General features: G+C 40.0%; 2 protein-coding genes across 2 annotated transcripts in view; one reads left to right on the top strand and one right to left on the bottom strand.

Moving 5' to 3' along the window:
* The window catches only part of REC114 (REC114 meiotic recombination protein), a 107,461-nt gene extending 102,460 nt beyond the window's left edge, over window positions 1–5,001 (top strand). Inside the window, exon 6 of the mRNA XM_034783725.1 lies at window positions 4,397–5,001. Within this exon, the coding sequence (XP_034639616.1) occupies window positions 4,397–4,561 (165 nt within the window). The 3' untranslated portion in view covers window positions 4,562–5,001. The remainder of the gene's footprint in view (window positions 1–4,396) is intronic.
* Window positions 4,624–22,438, bottom strand: part of NPTN (neuroplastin) — a 110,717-nt gene continuing 92,902 nt past the window's right edge. The window contains exons 5-9 of the mRNA XM_034783721.1: window positions 20,296–20,429; window positions 16,924–17,197; window positions 7,548–7,569; window positions 6,296–6,372; window positions 4,624–5,693 (exon numbers count right to left, since the gene is read on the bottom strand). Of these exons, the coding sequence (XP_034639612.1) occupies window positions 6,312–6,372; window positions 7,548–7,569; window positions 16,924–17,197; window positions 20,296–20,429 (491 nt within the window). The 3' untranslated portion in view covers window positions 4,624–5,693; window positions 6,296–6,311. The remainder of the gene's footprint in view (window positions 5,694–6,295; window positions 6,373–7,547; window positions 7,570–16,923; window positions 17,198–20,295; window positions 20,430–22,438) is intronic.

Below are 22,438 nucleotides of genomic sequence, written 5' to 3'. Positions count from 1 at the left end.
TACATTTTTTGCACTCTCATCTAGATGTTTTTCCACCGAACTGTGGAGCAGTGAGCGACGAGCACGGCGAGCGATTTCACCAGGATATTGCAACAATGGAGAAACGCTATCAGGGCAAATGGAGCCCATCAATGCTTGCAGACTATTGCTGGACAGTGACAAGAGATGCTCCATTTAATGAAAACAAGAGATAAGCCAAGAAGCGCCGAGTAGACACTGAATAGGACTAAACTATGTACAAAATAGTTTTTTGCCTTTTGTTTCATAATAAATTTTATTTATATAACCCTTTTGCTGATTTTTAAAGTGTTACATAAACAGGACAGGTGAAATATTATCATGTAAAGCAACCATAAACACATGAAAAGACCTAGGTTTACAATTTATGATTAAAACTCTACTATCTACACAATATACATAGACATAAAATGTAAAAACTTAAATATCTTAAATAGTAGCCAGTTGTTTTAATTTTCATATTTGAATTCAGCACATCAAAATACATAATAAATAGCACATTTTATCTCTGAAGCAGACAACTTCTCAAAAATTGTAGACCAGTGTTATTAAAGAGCTCCTGATGGAGTCATACAGGCTTCTTATTATTCTTTGCATCAGGATAGATTGCTATTGTGCTTTTAATATCTCTTTGGGAAACTACCAGCTCTCCCGAACTCCTTTTTCTCTTTAGATTTTCTTCCTATGGGACCTTGCCTACCAGTTCTGAGTTTATTCAAGTCTGTTTTTTTGAAGCCTGTCTTTTTATTTTTCTGTCTTCTCACCTTCATTTCTTAGATTATATTATATCATTTCATGATCACTTTCACCCAAGTTGGTTGAAAATCTTAAGGTAGGAGGCAATTTCCCCATTAGTCACAATCAAGTATAAAATGGCTTCCTCCCTCACCTTCTGAAACCTAGTTATCCACAGTACATTCCAAGAACTTACTGGTCATTTTGTGTTTTGCAATATTACTGGTCAAACAGCTATTGGGGTAAAATTCCCCTTGGCTAGCAGCTTTTGGGTTTTGGCTATTTCTGTATTTGTTCTAGAAATGCCTCATCTACCAACTTCCACGCTTTTATCTTCACACACAGACTTTCAAGTGGTCTGCCTCTTACCACCATCTGGAACTCAGAAGAAGCGTATACATTCCTGGTGTATAAATAATACAACACAACCCCCCTTTTTCCCCTGCCTATCCTTCCTTCATTAGAGAGGATGCTGGCAGTGACCCTGGTATTTAGGTTGCATATTATCCATTATAAAAGATACTTGAAAAGCTCTAGCACCTGTATTGTTTGCAACAGGCACTTGCAGTTTAGAAAGCTCCAGGGACAGAAGTGTCTTTTCTTTGCCCCAAGAAAATCTGTTCCCATTTGATTGAGATGTAAATGTTCAAGTTGCCATTTCCCCCACAGTGGCTTGTGTTCCTCAGGAAGTTTTGGCAGCATCCCAAAATAATTGAACATGAACGTTTTAAAACAGCTGGGGTCACACCATTGCCAAAATAGTAACAGCACAGGGAATCCTGGGAGCTGACCCCTCCCTAGACCTGACACACGGCCCCACTCTCCCCATCACCACATGGGACAGGAGCCCCTATCTCCTGCTGGAGGGAGGTGGGCCCGTGCCCTCCAGTGCAGCATGTAGTGCCAGTAGGGTGTCCAGATGTCCCGATTTTATAGGGACAGTCCCGAGTTTGGGGTCTTTTTCTAATATAGGCTCCTATTACCCCCTGCCCCGTCCCGATTTTTCAAACTTGCTGTCTGGTCACCCTAAGTGCCAGTTGCTGATTATTTCCTCTCTGGACCCTTCCAGGAATAGCAGCTGCCTTCTGCTGCCAGCTGTGTAGTTCAAATCCTATTGATGTTATATAATTTTTTTTGTTTGGCATTATTACTGTTGTAACTTGTGCAAGGCTTTTTTAAAAGAAAAGTTACCTTAAAAAAAAAAAAAAAAGCTGTTGAGATGATAGTTAGGCTGCAGAGTCAAGGAAATGCCAGATTTATGGCTTGCCAGGCAGCCTTCATCTTACACCCTTGTACACATGCACTGATAGTACAGAATCATGTAATTAGACTTTTTTTCCCCATAGAATCTGGAATGCATAGACTCCTAGTGGAGTCAATACTCTGTGTCAAGCAAGCAAGTTTTCTGAAAGTTTGGAGTACCTGTGATCAAGTGCTAGCTTTGAAAACATTAATCAAAAATCAAAGGGGTAGCCACGTTAGTCTGGATCTGCAAAAGCAGCACAGGACTCTTTGCTGCTTTTATCAAAAACGATTTTCAGAAAAACCTGGAGACGGGAGCTATATTTCTGGACCTGACAGCAGTATATGACATGGTCTGGCACAGTGGTTATCAACCAGGAGTATACGTTCCCCTTGGGGTATACAGCGGTTTTCCAAGGGGTACATCAGTGCATCTAGATATTTGCCTAGTTTTACAACAGGCTACATAAAAAGCAATAGCGAAGTCAGTACAAACTAAAATTTTATACAGACAATGACTTGTTTATACTGCTCTATATACCATACACTGTACAATATTTATATGGTAAAAATTAGGAGGTAAACAATTTTTTCTGTCAGTGTGCTGTGACACTTTTGTGTTTTTATGCCTGATTTTGTAAGCAAGTAGTTTTTAAGTGAGATGTAACTTGGGGGTATGCAAGACAAATCAGACTCCTGAAAGGGGTACCTCTTCTGCAACAGATGTTTCCAAATGCACATGGGAGACAGAGTTACCACATGGAAAAGACAAACCAACGGTCCTACCTTAAGGCTCTGTGCTGGCACCAATGCTTTTCAACCTGTACACGAATGGCATTCCACTAACCCAGTACTGCGTGCTCCTGTATGCAGATGACAGCATTTGCTTAGGCATCCAAGCAAGGTCATTCCCAGAACTCTAAGATGTCCTAAATGCTGACTTAAGATGGACAATATTGTAGTCAGTGGCATTTACAGCCCAGTGTGACTAAAACAGTTTTGAGTGTATTCCATGTTTACACCACCAGAGCAGGCCAGGAACTAAATATCTTTCTCCGTGAACATCACTTGAAACATGAATCCCACTCAGTCAACCTCAAAGTAAACCTAGATAGATGTCTCACGTATCTTAACCTCTAAGGAAAACTGCTGCTAAGGTGAGGATGCATAACAGCCTTCTAAGCAAATTGGCTGGCACTTTATAGGGAGCAAACACTTAAACTCTGATCATCCATATTAGCCCTCTGTCACTCTGCAGCAGAATGCTGTGCTCCACTCTGGCTCCATTCATCTCACATTGGCTGACACACAACTACACTCAAGCCTGCGCATCATAACTGGGACGATTCTACCCACATCAGTACTGTGGCTCCCTGTGTTAAGCAACATCACTCCCAGATATCTGTTGTGAGGATGCTGCAGCCAGAATGATTGAGAAGATCAGGGCAAACCTGAGCCTACTAGTATACACCAATCTCTTTGACCATCCAGGTGTGCACTAGTCATGGAGGCACCTGTTTGTGGGCCCATATGCCCTGCCCCAATTTTTCTGCAACATCGATGTAGAATGGTCTGCAACTGATATCAGAAACCAGTCTCTTACAATGGACCTGACTACGCTGCTCACAGGCACTTCTGAATCGATTTCAAAGGAGCCAGGGTCAACGTGCAGCCAGCCTTCACAGTTAGGGCTAGTGTGAGGATCCCCACATGCAACTAGGGCCAAAGACACACTATGTCACACCTCACTGATGACTACCCTCTGACCAGATTTGATAGTGGTCTGAAGGCTGTGCACTTTGCTGATGAGGCTGCCGCAAATTGGCCTGGCAAGCTCTGCAACAGATAAGAATAGAATCCTTGCCTCATTCAATGTACAGGATGGACATACGGTGGTGGAAATAAGGTTGCAATTGTAAAACTGGCATTTCCTAATTTTTGAGTTCCTGACTTAGGGAAAGAGATTGGAAAGAGGTCAGAGAAAGACTTTCCATGAAGGAAAAGGGTGCAGATATCTTTTCTTGTGTGCAAAGGTCAAATAAATGCTATTGTTTGGAAAATATTTTAAAACGGTGACTACATCTGAAACAGCCTAGTATTTAGATGTTAGACCATAGCAAGCAAAAACTGTAGATTTGTCTTTTTTAACATGTTAGCAATTAACATACAAGGAAGATCTGACCTAGTTGGACTGTCATATTTGTAATGAACAGGTGCCATGTAGATTTTTAGTGTGCATGTGTAGTAAAACAAGCATTTCTGTGAACCCACGAATGCCATGAATGCTACTTTCAAAAACATACTCAATTGCACTGACGATGAAATGCACCTTAAATAAAATCACCTTTGCCTTTGTTTTTGTAGTCTGTGCTGAAAACTACCTTTGCCTTTGCTTTTGCAGTCTGTGCTGAAATCATCAACATTTGAGCTCCCCCTTGCATATCAGCATTCCGTGTGGCATGCTGAAGAATTAGGGCCTTTTATTCGCCTATGTCTCATGGATCAGAACTTCCCAGCATTTGTGGAAGAAGTTGAGACGGAGTTGAAAAAACTGACAGAAGGTTGAGGAAATGTTAATACAGTATTTCAGGTAATAACAAGTAGAGTGGATACAAATTTGAGAAAGTCTGGGGTTTTTTTGGTCAGTGTTTTATTTTTAAAAACAGGTGAATCCACTTTTTATACATCATTGCACTTCAACAAATACACAGAACACAAGTTCATGCATCTACAGTTATGCACGGCATGAGAACCCTGTTAGGTCTGTAATTCTACAATCAATCTTTAAATGAACATGAGAAATTACAGTGTCAAACTGAAGAGTATTACTAGTTGCATAGAATATCACCATGCAGTAACATTTCAACATCATTTAAAACAAAAAAAGTAAATTATAAAAGTTGCCTGAATTGAATGTACAAGAATATGTTGAACACATCAGTGCAAAAGGATTTGAGAATTTACATGACTTAACAAAACAAAACAAAAAAATCACTTAAAAAGCAATCTCATATATATATATTATATATATATAAACTGAAGTTTGTACTACAATTCATCACCCTTTGTTGAACTGTTCCAGCTTTTAAAGTCTGATTATAGGACACCCAAATCTTTCTATATAGGTTAAGCCCTTAAAATAATTTCAATTTATATTACTCCTCTTTAAGTACCAGAACAGTATAATTCTCTCATCTCTCAGACATACAATATAAGGAATGAATATCAGCAGCTTAAAAATGAAACACTTATTGTATTTTGGTTTTCTTCTTCCCAAAAAATATAAATATATATTGTATATATTTTTAGGTTTTGCTGTACTTTACAAAAAGTTATCACTAGATGGCAGCAGTGCATTTTAGAGCTTTGCCAATTTAACAGCTACATTAAGAAAGTAAAAAATGGCGCATGCATGTTTTGACTTTACTTCTAATGTTTAAATACCTTAAGGGAAAAAAGCAACATTCACAGCACATCAAGCCCAAAATAGTTTACACCTTCTACACTGAAGCATTGTTAAAATGTGTCTGGGTATGTCATCCTTACAGGACAGGCTAAATAAGGCATGCTTTTTTAGACAGTCATATTGTTGCTCACTTGAAAGGAAAAATCAAATAGAACTGGAGTTCTAGAACCAAGAGTTCCAACCATTATTTTAGCAGGTTATATTGCCATCAGTCTCTCAGAAACTTAAAGCTCTATGGAAAAAAAAGAATTGAGAACAAAGATATTAGTCAATGATTAATGCCACACTGATTACAGTATACCATAATGCACATAATAAAACTGCTGTCAGATTTGCTATTATGATAAAGCCTTGCCTATTGTTTCAACCTAAAAACATCAGTTTCATACCATATCCTGGAACCGCCACACCTAGCAAGGAAATTTACTTTTATGGTATAAAAGAGAGAGTGAGAGTGAGTGAGTGAGTGTGTGTGCGCGCTTCCTTTGCTGCTGAAGCCGTCAGTGTTGCACAGGTAAGAATCATGTTAGAAATTGACTAGAGTTGTGTGAATATGCACTAACTACTGAGCCTAGGCTATTATGGCAGGGATCTTTTATAAAAATCCTGAAAAAGATACACTACACAAGTAGTGTATGGAAGAGTTCAATAGAAATGATGCTTTATTCAGAACAGTTTCAAATAACTTTGCAAGTCACTGAAATACCTACACATGGCTTGTTCGATCAGTATTATTTTTTGATTATTCCTTACATTTTTAGTTCACCTTAATGAAAGAACAGAAATGCTTAAATAGTAAGAATATTTCTTAAACATCTAAAAAGTCATACTTACATTATACGCATTATTTTTAATTTGTGTTTCTCTGGCGTAAGTTTTTATCTTTGTGATTGTTTGTAGAATTGCTTTTCCTTTAGAGGGGAAAAAAGTCGCATCAAAATTGGTGGAAACATAACAACAGCACGGTTAAGAGACAAGTCACTCACAATATGCAGTGTTGTAGCCATGCTAGTCCCGGGATATTACAGAGACAAAGTGGGTGAGTTAATATCTTTTATTGGACCAGCTTCTGTTGGTGAGATAGACAAGCTTTCGAGCTTACACAGAGCGCACAAGCTTGTTTCTCACCAACAGAAGTTGGTCTAATAAAAGATAATGTTTTCACCCCTCAGCTCACATTACCTCACCCACCATGTCTCTCTAAGTCATTCAAGGTAAGGGCCAGGAGAGCTCTTCTGTCTTGAATAATCTTGTCAATATTTGCTTCCACTGATTTTCACAACACTTGCTTTTGCAGGAAAGTTCTTGCAAATATAATCTCCTTCACCCAAATGGTCAAGAATAAGCAAGTAAAAAGGTTTGGGGGCACAAATACCAGTGAAAATCAGCAGGTTTTATTAGTAAGGATATTTGCAAATATTTTTGCTATATTTGTCCAGCTCTGTGACTAAGCCCTTCATACCTCTCACATCCATCTGAATTTGTATTGCTCTTCCTGGCCTGGGAAGGAAAACCAAAGTAGGTGGCCTTAACCCACAGGCTCTTTGGGGCAGAAAGTATTTTCTTATTTGCTTAATACCATCTAGCACAATACTCCAATCCCCATTAGAAACCGAGTGCTACAATACAAATAGTAATTGCTATCAAGCCTAAATCTAGGGCTAGGTCTACGCTACGGGCGGCGGTCGACCTAAGATACGCAACTTCAGCTACGTGAAGCTGAAGCGTAGCTGAAGTTGTGTATTTTAGGTCGACTTACCTCGCTGTGAGGACGGCGACGAGTCGACCACTGCCGCGCCACCATCGACTCCGCTTCCGCCTCTTGCCGCGGTGGATTTCCGGAGTCAACGGTAGAGCCATCGGGATTGATTTTATCGCGTCTTCACTAGATGCGATAAGTCGATCCCCAATAGATCGACTGCTACCCGCCGATCTGGCGGGTAGTGAAGACGTGCCCTAGGTTTCATGCACTACAAAATCCTGTAAGCCACCAAGCTCTTCCACTAAGCAATTTTAAGCTACAAATTCAGTAATAGTGACTGAACTAGATAAAACTATCTTTATAAATTCAGATAAAAGTACTTACATTGGCCCAGCTGGTTCGTCGTCTGCAGCAAGAGTTCCGTTGTGATTCAATGAAAAACAAAGGAAGGAAAAAGAGTGGAGTCAGGTTCTGTATTAAACCCTAGCTGGACAGTGAACAGCAAATTGATCTATCTATGCATTAAAGGCCATTCCACTTGGTAGTGCAAAGGTTCATGAAGTTATTTTTCTGGATTCAAGTTTTAATGGCAAGTATGTTGTTTCAATGGTTTGAGTTAACACTTTGAATGCTCGTCATGAAGAACTGCAACTGTAGTGGACAGAATGTTGCAACATGGTCATACTCATCTTGTCCCCAAGTTCCAGTGGTTCAATCTTATAAATTAGATGAGAAGACAAACCAACATTTCAGTTGTAAAATCCTGCTGTTTGTTTTCTTGCATTAACTTTTTTTTTTAAATACACATTCATCAACTCTTGATGGGCAAGTAGCAGTATATACGCAAAAGGTATATACCATCTCTTTTCCCCCCAAGGATTATACAACCCATTTCATATTCCATTTTTCCAGATATCTAATCACGTTGAACCAGTTTTGGGGGAGGTGGAAGCTGCAATATTTTAACGTGACATTGTAAACAAGTGCAGTCCCTTGCATAGCAGCAAGCACTGTGCATGTGTGTATTAGGAGAAGACTCTCATAAACCACCAGGAAAAGTTAAATGGTGTTGCAACTTCCCTAGAGACCACAGGCTTCAGCTACAAATAGACTGATAGCACTGATCTGCCTGTGTCTCTTCGCAAAAACACCAGAAAAAAGTTATATCATTTAGAAATTGAAAAAATCCAATAATTTGTGATGTTTCAACATATGCTTTCATGAACATTTTATTCTTTAGGATTTATAAATGCCTTATTTTACCCTCAGGCTGCACTATAGAGAGTAGTAATTGGGTACCTAGTGTCATAAAAATTAATCCACAAAGTTGTGTTAGTGCTCCTTGTAGAACTACTGTTGGGGAGCAATTGCTAATCCATTGGTTTAAGCATCTCAACTTTTTTTTTTTTTTTTTTTTTTTTTTAAGGTTTAATGATTTTTTCACTGACACCTTTAAGAAACTCTCAGCAGGATTCCACAAGGGGGCTTAGTGCACATGAAGCAGTTATGGAAGTTACAGTCTTAACAGTGTAGGCATCTGCATGAGCACACACTAGGAGTAATGTCTGTCAAAAATAGGACATTACTCCACCTGTACCTTCAAGGCAACGGATAGGCAAAGCCACTGCCAGCACAAACAGTGACCGGAACAAAAAAATATTTCAAAAAAATAAAGAACTAACCACAAACCAACAGCTTTACAGCCAAAGTAACACACTAGCGACACACCAGTGTCCACGGAAGTCCATCACTAGCAACAATACACTATATCAAGACAAGGTACAGAGAAAACTAGGACTAGTAAGGACAACCAGACATCAATGTGCTGTATATACAGTGGAGATATACAGAGACACATCCAGGAACTGAAACACAAAGCACGGTAGAGTAAACCTAAGTCCTGCCTCTGCAAACATCTTTGATTCCTAAAAGATTTCAAAACATACGATGCCACATACTCTACAAACTATAAACTACACACTATTTGGGAGCCTTTTAATAGAATCGGACAGACATCAGTGAGTCCTTAGGTTTGTTTTTTGTTTTTTTTAAGGATTAATATGGTTAGTAATGCCATGTGAAAGCATTTTACTTCAAGACTTTGTCATCTCAGCCTTCTATAATATATACTACTATATAATGAACATCTCTGGGAGTTTTGCTAGACTTCAGAAAATAAAACTATACTAATGGGATGCAAGCCATCTCTTGTTATGGTAACCATTCTGTGATCTTAACTAAAATAAATGTAGCATGGATGCAGATTCCAGATGAATAGTTGTGTTAGACTAACATTTTTCTGATTTACAAAGGCTACCAGTGGGTGTTGTTCTTAGCAAAGATCTAATTAACTATAGGAGCTGTGCCTGTAAGAATAGTCACAGTTAAGCATAAACTCGGAGACTGATAGCTTCCTCCCATCACCCATCTAGATTCTATAGGTTCAATATAAAACAAATTAAAGAAAATGCCTTTGTATGTCACTAGCTTGTTGGTCAGCCATTTAACTGCTACAAAATCTTCCCCAGTACAGTACAATACAGTACAGACAAAGGTCCAGAACCCTAATGAAAAAATCAGGGTGGGGACAGAACTACAGAAAAATAAGTACAAAATTAAGAGTAAATAAAGATTAAAAACAGCAAACTGAAATCCAAATTAGTTGTGAACGTGAATGAAGAAACTTTAAGAAAAGTGTTAACATTATGAACTGTGCATCGTATAGACTGAAGCGGAGATTAACAAACTCCAAAGCATGCAGATCTCTCACTTACCACCATTTTTTTAAGGGTTTGATGCAATTGAGGGGGGGAAAAAAAAGAAGTCATAGTAACCGATAAATATCAATATAACCCAAATCCCTCATGCCAGACGGCCTGCTCTAGTAACTGATTGTCTCTAACTCACTAGTATTTGAAACCAATGGTCAGAGAAGATGTGAACATGTCTCTTCATTCCATTCAAATGTGTGCAGACGAACAGTACTGTGCCAGGCTCTTGAAATACTGTGACTCAGTCTTCAGTTGTATAAGCTAACTGCACTACACCCCTCGCTCTTCAGGAATTTGCTTTTTAATCTGGAGGATCTGCAGATTCAGTGAATCATTGTTTATATAATGCAAGATTAACAACAAACCTTGCTTGTAGGTAAAGTGATTATCTGCTTAACATTGCCCTGAAATAGTGTATTCCGAAATTGAAAAGTTTATAACCTCTAGTATCTATACTTAACTAGACCTCCTGCACATTGCAGTGTACATGGCTAACAGTGCTGAGGTCATCTGTAGATAAGCAGAGAAACTAATACCATTCAGCTCCAATTTCCTTGCTTGTCACTGTCAACATTTAAATTAATTATATTTTTTTCATTTAATTTCTCATATTACCCAGTTATTGTGTGTGTGTGTTTAAGGGAGGTATGTTAAGAACACAGAACGTGGATCCTTTGGAACAATCACACTATAATGCCATTATTTGTACTGGGTTAATACTTAGTGTGGCCCATTATGAGGCTACTATAACATGGACATAACAAATTTAACATTTCTGATGTGCTCAGTATCTAGTTTCCTAATAGGAATAACTTTTTTTTTTATTTTTGGGATCATTGAGAACTAATTTTCAGAAGTGGATAAAAAAAAAAAGTTAACAGCATAAGTAAATATTTTTCTCCCTCAAAGTCCACTTTGCTGTTGAATATCCCTTTACCTAATGCAACTCATGCTGATGCTTCAGTTTAATGGTTCACTGAAGCGCAGTTTCAGAAAGAAGCAGCAGCATAAGAGATGAACATTTGTCAGATAGACCAGAGTCACAGGGCAGCAGTCAATTCTGCTGCCTTACCCCACTTCAGCTAAATACTCATAACCCAAGCTTATGACCAATTTCAACTCAAGTACTTGTTTATTTTTTTCCTTCGTTTAAAATGGCCAGTCTAAGCCACTTGGAAGTCTGGTTTTAGAATGGAACTGCTTATAAAACTTGATAGCAGCTCTGTAAAATTGCTACAAAAGGCAGCACCTAAGTGTAAAACTGGTTTAATATTTTGCCTTTCCAGGAAGAGAAATAAAATCAAAACAATCTGATGAGAAATTTGAACATTCTACTTCCGAGAGAACTTATCATTGAGAAGAGACTTTATTTATCCAATATTAAGTTTTTGTATTTTATTCTTCAGATTCCCAAAAAGCATGATCAGTATTCAGGATGATTTGATGACTTCCAAAATGCAGAATGATATTGTGTTCTTAAAAACTAGTAATTTTCTGGAGATATGCAAGCTTTAGAAGAGATGTGAGTTAAAACCCTTCTTATTAACTGTCAAGGCCTTTTGTTATACACAAAGATTTAGAGGCAACATTTACAGCCACTAAGTCCCAAGTTTGCAACAGGAATTGTTTTAATGCTTTTTTTTTTATCATGCTGCATGACCAGTAGGAAAATGGGATAAGGGACTCATGGGCTGCATAAAACGTGCATATTAGTGAAGAGTTCATGTACCAAAAAAGCAATCAATCTGAAATGGAATGTAGTCATAAATATAGATTTATAACAAAACATATGGCCAAGAGTGGTCAAATCAGGCATATAATGAATTCTATTCCTACAATAGCCTCTAACAAACCTATACAGAGCTAAAGGCCAAAGCCACCTGAGAAGTGATGCGATTTGGCTGTCACTATGCTACAGTAATCCTCAGTGCAGGTATAGTTAACTCCTATGCATTCTTACAGTTTATGTCGGACAGTTTGCTCTCCTTGGTGAGGTTAAGTGTGGGGGAGAAAGATGAAGGGTAGTAGAAAAATTTAAAAAATTGTAACAAGATAAACCATTTTAGTGAAATAAACATATTTGTTCTTTAAATTACTACTTACAGTAATAGCAGTAGCATAGAAAAGCAAGAAAAATAAGTATTAGAAAAAATGTGGGGTAATGGAATGCAACTGCTGCACTGCTGGAGCAGAAATATTTATGGAAATAGTTTACTTCTGATTAAGCTGACAAATGAAAAGGGAAGAAAGAGAAGGCACATGTTATAATAACTAAGTTATTTCATGGCTTTAAACTAAAGAGAATGTAGAAAATGGATTTGGAAGTAAAAACTGTTCACTTGCTACATTCTTCGGTAGGAATGTAACCAAAGAGTTTTTACTTTCTACTTACCCAAGAACACACCCTCTTAAAAAGTAAAAGAACTTTCTTCATTTAAAAGCCTTTAAAATATTACAGAGGTCACAATGGCTGATTTCTATGACTGTCAAAAAATTAAGCAGCTTAAACTACCATGGGGAGAGAACTATTTGCCTCCTTTCATTGTAAAATGCCCACCAACCAACATATGTACTGGGCAAAATGAATCAGCACTGCCTCACTGAAAACTTTTGGTCATACATGCAGTGAAGGGTCAGCTCCCTGGGCCTGGACTTGATATGTGACTTTTCAGCAGCTCCTGATGTTGAAAGCTGCACACTTTCAACTACTGTATGAGAGCCTAGGAACCCTGACAGCTATTTGCAAAAAGAAATGCATTGGTGTGTCATGGGGGAAGCAAGGTCAGGTTTTTCTTTAAAAATTATGAAGGGGATCAAGCACAGTCTCTCCCTCCTGAAGTGTTCACTGAAAGAATCTCTTATTGTGGGATGCGAAAGGATACCCCTAATCAACAAGGCACTACAGCAAAAATTGTAAGAACTCAGACACTGTATTCACATTTCCAGTTGGGAATACAGTTTTCACTGGATTCAGAGACTGGTTTTCCTCTTTCTGGTACAGAGCAGCAGCAAAAAGGTGAACAACATGAGTGTGTCAGTAAAGAAATATTAACAAAGGAGCTTTACACTACTCTCTTCCCCTTTTCCTTGGAATGGGAGACATGATTAAATTAAATGCTAAACGCTATGTTCATGCAGCACTGAGGCTGAATAGACAGGAACTCAGGTCAGGAAATGCCAGAGTTAAAGACTGTAGTGAGTTTTGTGTGTTTTTATGCCAGCAACACACCTGCATGTGTGTGTATCCTGGCAACACCACCAATATAGGCTGTGGGGTGAGTCTTCCTTGTTCATCAAGTAGCCAGTCTGGGGAAGAGCACCAAATCATCCTTTTCAGCAATGATATTCCCCGCCCCCATTCCTTGTCCATCAGAGTCAGGGTTGAGCTGAGGGATCTTGAATGTATGCTGTTTCACAAACTGGTTTAAACTCTTAAGATACAGAATGTGGCATAACTTTCCAGGCCTCTGAAGAACTAAATATCAAGTAAACTCTTTTACTCCTATGGTCTGGGAAGAGGATGCTTATTTCTGAAAGATGACACTGGGCTGGGGGTAATGAGAGGGAGGGAGTTTATGATATACCCTTTTTGAAGTAGTAGGAGCATTCAAGACATTGAAGTAATCCTGCTCCAGCTGTTTGGCAGGGTTTGTGCCTTATAAAAAGAAAGTTGCTTGAATTTGGCACTGTTGAGTTTCTATGTAACTGGAAATATTCTAGCGGAGAAAAAAAAAAAAAAGATGTTTCTTTCTCCCTGATAAAGATTATGAGAGGTCTCATTTGCATTCAGTCGCAGAGATGTATTATGGAGAGAAATTCACATTCCTGAGATCTTCTTACAGAGACAGTCCATCGGGTTACTAAAAAGCCTTGGGGATCTTTAAAAGAAGAGGCGACTGGACTCAGATCTCCCCTCCTCCCCCAAAGCCTACCTTCAGGGGACTCTGAACTGGGATAGAGTATACCAGAAGGTTAGGCTATAGATAAAAATGCTGTGTGCTGTGTCACTCAGACTGTTTACTACTAGCAGCCACTTGATAAGCTAAAGTAGGTAGCCTGGAGTAGACTAAATTATCTGGATAGATCTTGATGACCTATGAGCATACAGTTCTCAAATTAAGACACAAGTGGCCATAACACTTGAATGGAGTGACCTCCTGACTGCCTCTCCTACTTGTCACTCCACAGCAAAATCTCTGTTAGGAATGTGACTCCAGTCACTCCACCCTGGAATAAAATAGCCAAAGCTCAAGAAGGAGGTAGCTTGTAGAGTCTGTGGAAAGATTTTTGGTAGATCTTGGGGTGAGAGTAAATCCCAGAGTCAAAGGCCCTCACTGAGGACTCCGTGCCACTAATCCTCCTCTTCGGTAAGCCAGGAAGGACTGATAGATAGCTTAAGCACCTCCACTGATTACAGCTGCAGTAGTATTATATGGGGAGCCAGGAACCAAGTCATTTAGGACTTCATAGATCAAAATGAACACCTTAAAACAGACCCAAGGAAGTTAACTGATAGCCAGTGAAGATTATGGATCACAGTTGTGTTTCCAGCTTTTAATATAATTAATGTTATTTAGAACAAGATGCATTAATGAAATGCTACACAATGCTCTGGCATATGGTACACAAGGGTTAATATTAACTACTTCTTTAGCAAGTTACATACAGCTCACTGTTTAACACTTCCATAGACTGATGTGTAGAGAGGAGAATAGTACTACATGGGTTTTAGATGTAATTGAAAGTTCAATGCAGATGGCACACACAAAGGCACAGTTAATGTTCACCCTTAACTTTGGCATTTCATGACTTTAGTGTTCAAAGGGGCAGTCAGTTTAAAAATTGCTTCTCCTTGGAATGTTTTGCTTAATATAACTGAAAGCTCAATCATCAGTGACTTCTCCAGATTTTTCATTTTCTTTATCATGCATTTGACAGCACTGTCTGTACAGTCACTTTCCTCTGCTTGTGAGGGGCTTTTCCACAATAGCAGCAGAGAAAAACTTTATGGTGCAATTGTAAAAGCACAGGAATAGCCAGGGGACTCCAGGACACACATCTGACCCAGAACTAACTATTTTTGAAGTTGAGTGGATTTCAAGCTCATGGATTTCCTTTATCCAGGTAACCTTAATGGCACACACGGAGACATTTACATTTAATTTCCTCCCCTAGAAAAGGAAGTGGGAAGAGGGAGGAGAAGAGAAGCATCTTGGGGGCCTTGAGCTTAGTTGCCTTCAGAATAGCAAACAAAACAAGCAAATTCAGTTATCTCAACTCTTTGGCTTATCATTGCCAGAATGTCTACTGGAGGAGATGATCTTGGGGATTTGAGAAGAGTGGCCAAACCAAATGAGAACACTTCATATTTTAGGTGCACACTTAATGAGTTTAAGATAATGTCATTACAAATGCTTGGAACTTGACCAAATGAACACCAGTTTCCTCTGGAATAAGTCCATGCACTGCTCCTTAGTAAGGACTGTTTTCCATGACAAATTGCAAGTGTTAAGATTCTGCTGTAACCTCTGATCAGCCCTCACTAGATAAAGGGTAGAAAAGTGCAATGAATTCTGAAGAGCCACCAATGGAAAAGGTGGTACTATAACACAGGCTGTTCTGGCTCCCAGCCTAGTGCATATTCTGCTAAGCAAAGAGGGGTTTGTAAACAAAGAAAAAGACTAGTAAAGAGGAGAAGTTTTTTTAAAAATTAAGTTTATCGGCACATGTAAAGTTTTGTGGGCTGGTTGAGAGCCACCTTGGGACTAGTTTAGAGTTTTATACTGCCACCCATCACTACAGTGAGTATGCATCACTGTGCACCACTTTGCTAAGCTTGTTAGAAATGCACCTAGGGACAAAGTCTCTGTGCATGCTTTGTAGGCATTTTTTACATTCACCTGTCTGATACACGAGAAGGATTCTCCAGTATTATAAAATGATAGTGAATTATGATATGGATATGGTCACTCCCTGCTGCACGCGCTTCACCTGATCCATTACTTGAAAACATCACATCCTTATAGTGAGCAATAAGTTCCTCACTAGGACTCCTTAGGTAGGCTTTTGACAGACAACATTGTAAGCAACTAGTTGTTACATTAAAGTCTGTTCACCTGTCTGTCTCTTTCATAAACCAGTTTCTCCTCCGAAACTGTCCCTCTTCCTTAAAGAGAGGAAGATATAGTGCAAAGAGCTCAAATAAGGATAAAATAAAAACTCTACTTTTTCTAAACACTGTACACACATTAACTAATGAATCCTACCACCAGCATGGAAGGCAGATAACCTAGCTCCTTTCAACTTGGAATTTAACCCAATGGATACAGCTAGACTAAAATCTCCACAACATTCCTTAACTACATTATGTAACCTCAATTACATAAAACACACAGTTAAAAACATTACTGATGCTTTCAGCAGAGACCAGGATGCAAAACGCGTATTACGAGACCAGAGTCTTATTTAAATATCAAATAACTGATGAATGACTATAAGAACAATGAAATCATTGTCTCCCTCTGATCATTTGAAGTCAAAATTAAGATCCCTTTAATGTGACATGAAAACCTATCCCTGAATGTTGCTCAATCCAACACAGCTTGCCAGATTTAGGAGGACACATTAAGAGGGACACCGGGGGGGGGGGGGGGGTCGTCAGTTTATTCTCCTATGCTGCATGACTAAGTGTCAGATCTAAGAGCTATAGCAGGGAAGAGAGATGGAACCATGGAACCACTACCAGTTTTACAATGAATGTTTCAAAGATCCAGTAATAACTGTCCAACTATAGCATGAGGAATCAGGGACAAGCAAAGCTAGGAATTAATGTACAGATTCTGCAGAGCTACTGTGAAGGGCCTAATAGTTGGAGAGAGAACAGCTGCTGAAATGAGAACTTCTGAGAACTCTTCTTGGACTGTGGTGCTTATTTTCTCTCAATGACCTGGTTCCATAAGTTTTACAGGTGGCTCTGAGAACACTCTTACCGTCTGGGACTTCATCTGGCCGCTTCCTCTTCTCATAAACCACTATGATAACAATAAGGATGATAATCTCTGCCAATATCCCCAAGAAGGGCCAGAGAGGGGCCAAGTGGCTGCGCACTCGCAGAATGGTGGTGGCAGAGGCAGAGCCAATTGGATTGGTTGCATTGCACTCATACTCGCCGGGATCCTCACTTATCTGGAGGTTTGTGATACTCAGCTCCGTGTAATTGTCTTTATTTGTAATGAAGAATCGGCCAGAGGAGTTGTTGATTTCCTGTAAAAAGCAGAAAGGGAACAGAGGGGGATGGGAACTTTGAGTAAGCCCAGGTGATAAGCTGTTAGGGTATGTCTATACTGCAAAGAAAAACCTGTGGCAGCAAGTCTCAGAGCCCAGGTCAACTGACTCATTCTTGTGCTACAGGGTTAAAAATAGCAGTGTAGACATTCTTGCTCGGACTGCAACCCAGACCCTGAAATCTGGTGAGGTGGAGGGGTCTCAGAGCCCAGGCTCCAGAGGGAACATCCACACTGCTATTTTAGCCCTTATAATGCAAACCTCAGTCAGTGAGACTCACTGTCGCAAGTGTTTTTCCCCCTCCTCACACACACACACACACACACACACACACCGTTGCAGTGTAGACATACAGTTTCCCTTCAGTTACTGTGCAAGGTGGGAAAATTTAAAGAGATTCTTGTAAAAGCGAAGAGGCTGGTTACTTCAGACTATTCAACAGTCTAATGTTTAAGTGTTCAGTCTAAAAAGCTCCAAAATATTTACAAAGCTAAAGTCTGTCTCCAGTCTCTTAAAATACAGTTCTGCTCTGAAAGGAATATAAAAATGGCACCTTAAATCAGCAGTCTTGCTCATTGCAATGACAAAATTTACCTTTTTTTCACTCCTTTTTTCTACTGTCAGACATGCAACACCAACACAGCCATGATCATGTAAACAGAATGCTTTTCTGGCTTGTGTATCAGTGGAATTGTCAAGTCCCAATTGTCAACTCTAAGCAATAAGCTTGCACAGATGGAGCTAAACTTCACATCATCAGTAGTAATTTCTGAAGGTATATTTGCAGGGCTAGCAGGTAAAACACATTTTGATCTGAAAGTCATGTGAGGCTGCAAATTTTTTCCATGCCATTTTTATCAAGTCACTTCTGAGAGTATCCCAGCTGAATGGCTGGACTCATAAGATTGGACTATGTAAAAGAGTTTTTATTCCATGATGCAATTGCTGGGTATCATTCTTCCATCTAACTTTACAAATTTATGGACCCTATTACTTTGGTTCAGATTCAACTGAAGTCAATGCACAGCACACAGATTCTCTAAGTAATTTCCAAATAAGGGTAGTATACATAAGCCCACTCTCAGTTTCAGGGATGAAAGATCTCACTCTTTCGCATTCAAGGCTGTTTCTTAAAATTACATCTTGGAAATGGGCCTTTTACTTCAGAGAGTTGAGTTTATGTGCGACTGAGGGCTTGTCTACACTGGCAATTTACAGTGCTGCAACTTTCTCGCTCAGGGGTGTGAAAAAACACACCCCTGAGCACAGCAAGTTTCAACGCTGTAAAGCTGTAAAGCGTGGAGGTGGTTTTTTTAGAGCACTGGGAGCGCTCTCTCCCAGCGCTGCGACCACACTAGGCACGTTAAAGCGCTGCCGCTTTAGACTAGCCCTTAGGTCACAAGCAAAGTGAGTATTGTCTCAATCTAGCCCATAGGGGGACTCTGTCCCCATTGCAAAGTCAGCTGCGGAATCTGCAAACACTGGAAGAACTGCAGGTTAGGGTCAAAGGTGTCAGGGTAGAGTTGTGGGGGAAAGGGACCCAGGACTGGAAATACAAGAAACTCTGTAGGTTAGGATTGAGGTGCATCAGATTTGCTTGCACCAGGTCCAGCTTGGACTTGATATATCCATTTTTGGTTTTCCTAAGAAATAATTAATGTGGCTTTCCCCATCAAAGAGAGAGTTGGGAAATTTTCACTTAAAAGAACAAATGTATTCCATGATAGGTATATCGTGATATTTTCTCTACTTATAAGCATGTTTCTGACTCACAAGCAATGTGTAAAAGCCAGGACAATCTACAATTTCAACCACTTGTTAAATCTTTTGCCCAAGAGACAAGTATCCACATGGAAAATATGATTGCCAAAGCTCTTACTGCCACCCTCACAGTGAACTTAATGAATCAGCTTCATAATAAGAAAATCAATCTCTATTAGTAGATATCATGGGAGAACAGAGCCATTTTTGCACTGTTTTGGCTGAGATGCTTTACCCACCATGGAATGGCTTGTGTTATTGCTTTTATCACCACCACTGCAATAAAATGCACTATACTACAATAGCACAGAATGTGCATAAAATTAAAGAAGCCAGTGATATCAACATTAATCTTGCATTCTAATATAGATGTGAATAAGCTTAGCTGTAGTTTCTGTCACACATATGAATGCCAAGGGTCATTTCTTTACATGGTATAATTGGAAAATTGGATTTCCAGGGTATCTGGAGAACCTGCTTAAAATGAAAGCAAATGATAAAATGCTGATGAGTTGTTGGGTTTTTTTTTTTTTGTTAATTGGTATTCTTGCCCATTGAACACAGATTGGAAGGGACTTTCAGAATGTGTCCTGTTCAAGTTGCCCACTGCAAATTACACAATGCTTCCATGTTCTTGGCAGTTCACTTAGTGGTCACACCCAGGAGCAGTGTAACAAGCAGCTTTGCTTGCATAGGAATGGAGGATATAGACCAGTGGTCCCCAACGCGGTGCCCGCTGGCGCCATAATGCCCACCGGGGCATTTATGTGCGCCCGCCTACTGACAAGGGAGCGCTTCCGCCGGACAACCTGCCGCTGAGGAGTGTGGCTGCCAGACAACCAGCTGCCGAAATGCCGCCAAGAAGTGTTGCCACCGAAATGCCTCTGCTTCTCAGCAGCATTTCGACACCGGCACTTCTCAATGCCGCCGCTTCTCGGCGGCATTTTGGCAGCTGGTCGTCCAGCGCCCGCCACACTCTTCTGGGAACATGAATATGCTATTGCATAACAGAAAGGTTGGGGACCAGTGATATACACAAAGGAGACCATTTTAGAAAGCTATCAATATTTCAGCTACTAACTTTAAAGGTAAGCAGAATTACTTATTTCATTATTAAGCAAATCATTTCAGCTCCAGTTCAGTACAGATTCAAACAGACACTCCTCCCTCTTCCCCCCCAGTCAGGTTTTCAAAGAAGTTACAAGGCATTAGAGTGCCCAACACTGGGAACAAATAAGGATTCCAGTTCTCTCTCCTATCAGAAGTTTCAGCAGGTTAATTCAGGCCTGCATACTGACATTATGGCTCTCACTCACCGCAAATACTCCATTGACCTTCTTGCGCCACACCCAGTCGGGGTGGGGGAAGCCCACAGACTTGCAATACATGACTGCCTCCTGCCCTTCATTTTTGTTCTCACTTCGCTTGTGGACAGTGATCTCAGGAATAGCTACAAAACACAAACAGAAGTTCTGCATTTACAAACCATTCCTTTCAAAAGTGATTATTTCAAGCTCAGAGAGCTTGAACAGATATTTAAATTATAAAATGCACAAAGAAGTGGGCACCTGCCCTTCCAAGCCAAGTCCAACTTACAAAATGTAAATCACATAAAATAATAAACTCCCACATCTGCCCCGGTTAAAAAGTTCAGGCTATAAAGACTGGGGGTAGGGTGGATGGATGGATGGGACACAAAGTGTTGAGAACTACTTACAGTCACAACAATCATCTTCTGACTAGGCCCTTTCCCTATTAAGGGAAGAGACTTCTAAGGCTGAAGTTCCTCCACTGATCTCAACTGCAGCAGAATCACACACAAATCAATTCCAGTTGTCCTGCAGGGGCTTTCATATTTAGGGACAGATTTACAAGTTCTCAGAATAGTCTCCCACTTGGTGGAGCATCTATAATTGAGGATTCTGAATGGATTTAGTCTTCTTTGAACTCTAATTTGCAGGAGTTCAAAGTCATGCCAAGGTAGCTCAAAAGCAAATTTCCCAAGGCTTGAAGCAAGATCTTGGATTTGACCTGAGACCGAGATATAGGAACCTGGCTGCTGTTCAGGCTCCTGCCACCTAAGTGCGGACTTTTTACACGATAATAGGGATGGGCTTAGAAAAAGAAGTGAAGAGAAGTCTAACCACCCCATTAAACAGACATGATTTAGAGCAGGGATGGGCAGCCTATGGCACGCGTGCCAAAGGCGGCACGCAAGCTGATTTTCAGTGGCACTCACACTGGTCACCGGTCCGGGGGGCTCTGCATTTTAAATTAATTTTAAATGAAGCTTCTTAAACATTTAAAAAACCTTATTTACTTTACATACAACAATAGTTTAGTTATATATTATAGACTTATAGAAAGAGACCTTCTAAAAACGTTAAAAATGTATTACTGGCATGCGAAACCTTAAATTAGAGTGAATAAATGAAGACTCTGCACACCCCTTCTGAAAGGTTGCCGACCCCTGATTTAGAGACTTCTCACTCTCACATGGGGTGGTACCTGCCGTATAGAAGGGCTTGCAGATACTGGAATCTCTTCTTTATCTTGGGGTTCTCCAATCCATCCTACCCATAAGCCTACATTCCACAGGAGGTCATGGATAAGCGTCGGAACTATGTACCCAGAATGGGGCCTTTCCACCGGAACACACCATGGTGGCATGTATTTGTTTATAAATAATTCTGTTGCCATCAGTTTGCCAGTTTTGCCACTGCAGCCTGTTGCTCTAGAATACCTTGAGAGATTAGAATGGATCAATGGACTGCCTGAGCTGAACCTTCACTTAGCAGATGGGTTGGTGTACTGCAGTGACCACCACCTTTAAGAGCCATTCCCTTTCTAGCCTGCTAATTATGTCACACGTGGCCTGCTATGTGATTGCAGTGAACTGTTAATCCAGTCAAAGTCCAAGCCAAGTGCTCCAGCAACAGACTCCAGACACTGGAGATTACTCCAGGGCTCACTCAATGCCAAAGCTTCCTTTGCCACTTTCCACTTTGCTCAAATGAGCACTGGACAGTCATCCTTACAGAAGGAAGGGTAGAAAATCTGTGTTCATTACAGCACATGTGCAGCTGAAAATTAGTTTGGGAAGCTAGATAAATGTGATTATTCAAGTCAGTCCAACAAATGGAATAAACAAGACCTCCAAAATGACTGATAAGTAGAGGCTGAATCTGCCCTTTGCTGGCAAATAATTGCATCATGTCATTTATTGTGAAAATACTTCTCAGCCAGAATGAACAGCTCATGATCTCAGCATGACAGTTATTTTGCATTGTATCACTCAAACATAGGGTGACCAGACGTCCCGATTTTATTGGGACTGTCCCGATATTTCCTTGTTTGTCCCGTGTCCCGACCGACATGCGGTCGGGACACGGGACAAACAAGGAAATGCTCCGGAGCCTAGAGCCCGGAAGTGCTCGCCCCCCCCCCCCCGACTCCATT

The sequence above is a fragment of the Trachemys scripta genome, chromosome 10 (assembly GCF_013100865.1).
Source record: "Trachemys scripta elegans isolate TJP31775 chromosome 10, CAS_Tse_1.0, whole genome shotgun sequence".
NCBI classification, from domain to species: Eukaryota; Metazoa; Chordata; order Testudines; family Emydidae; genus Trachemys; species Trachemys scripta.
Note: the sequence above shows the minus strand (reverse complement) of the source record. Positions and strands in the feature narration are given on the sequence as shown.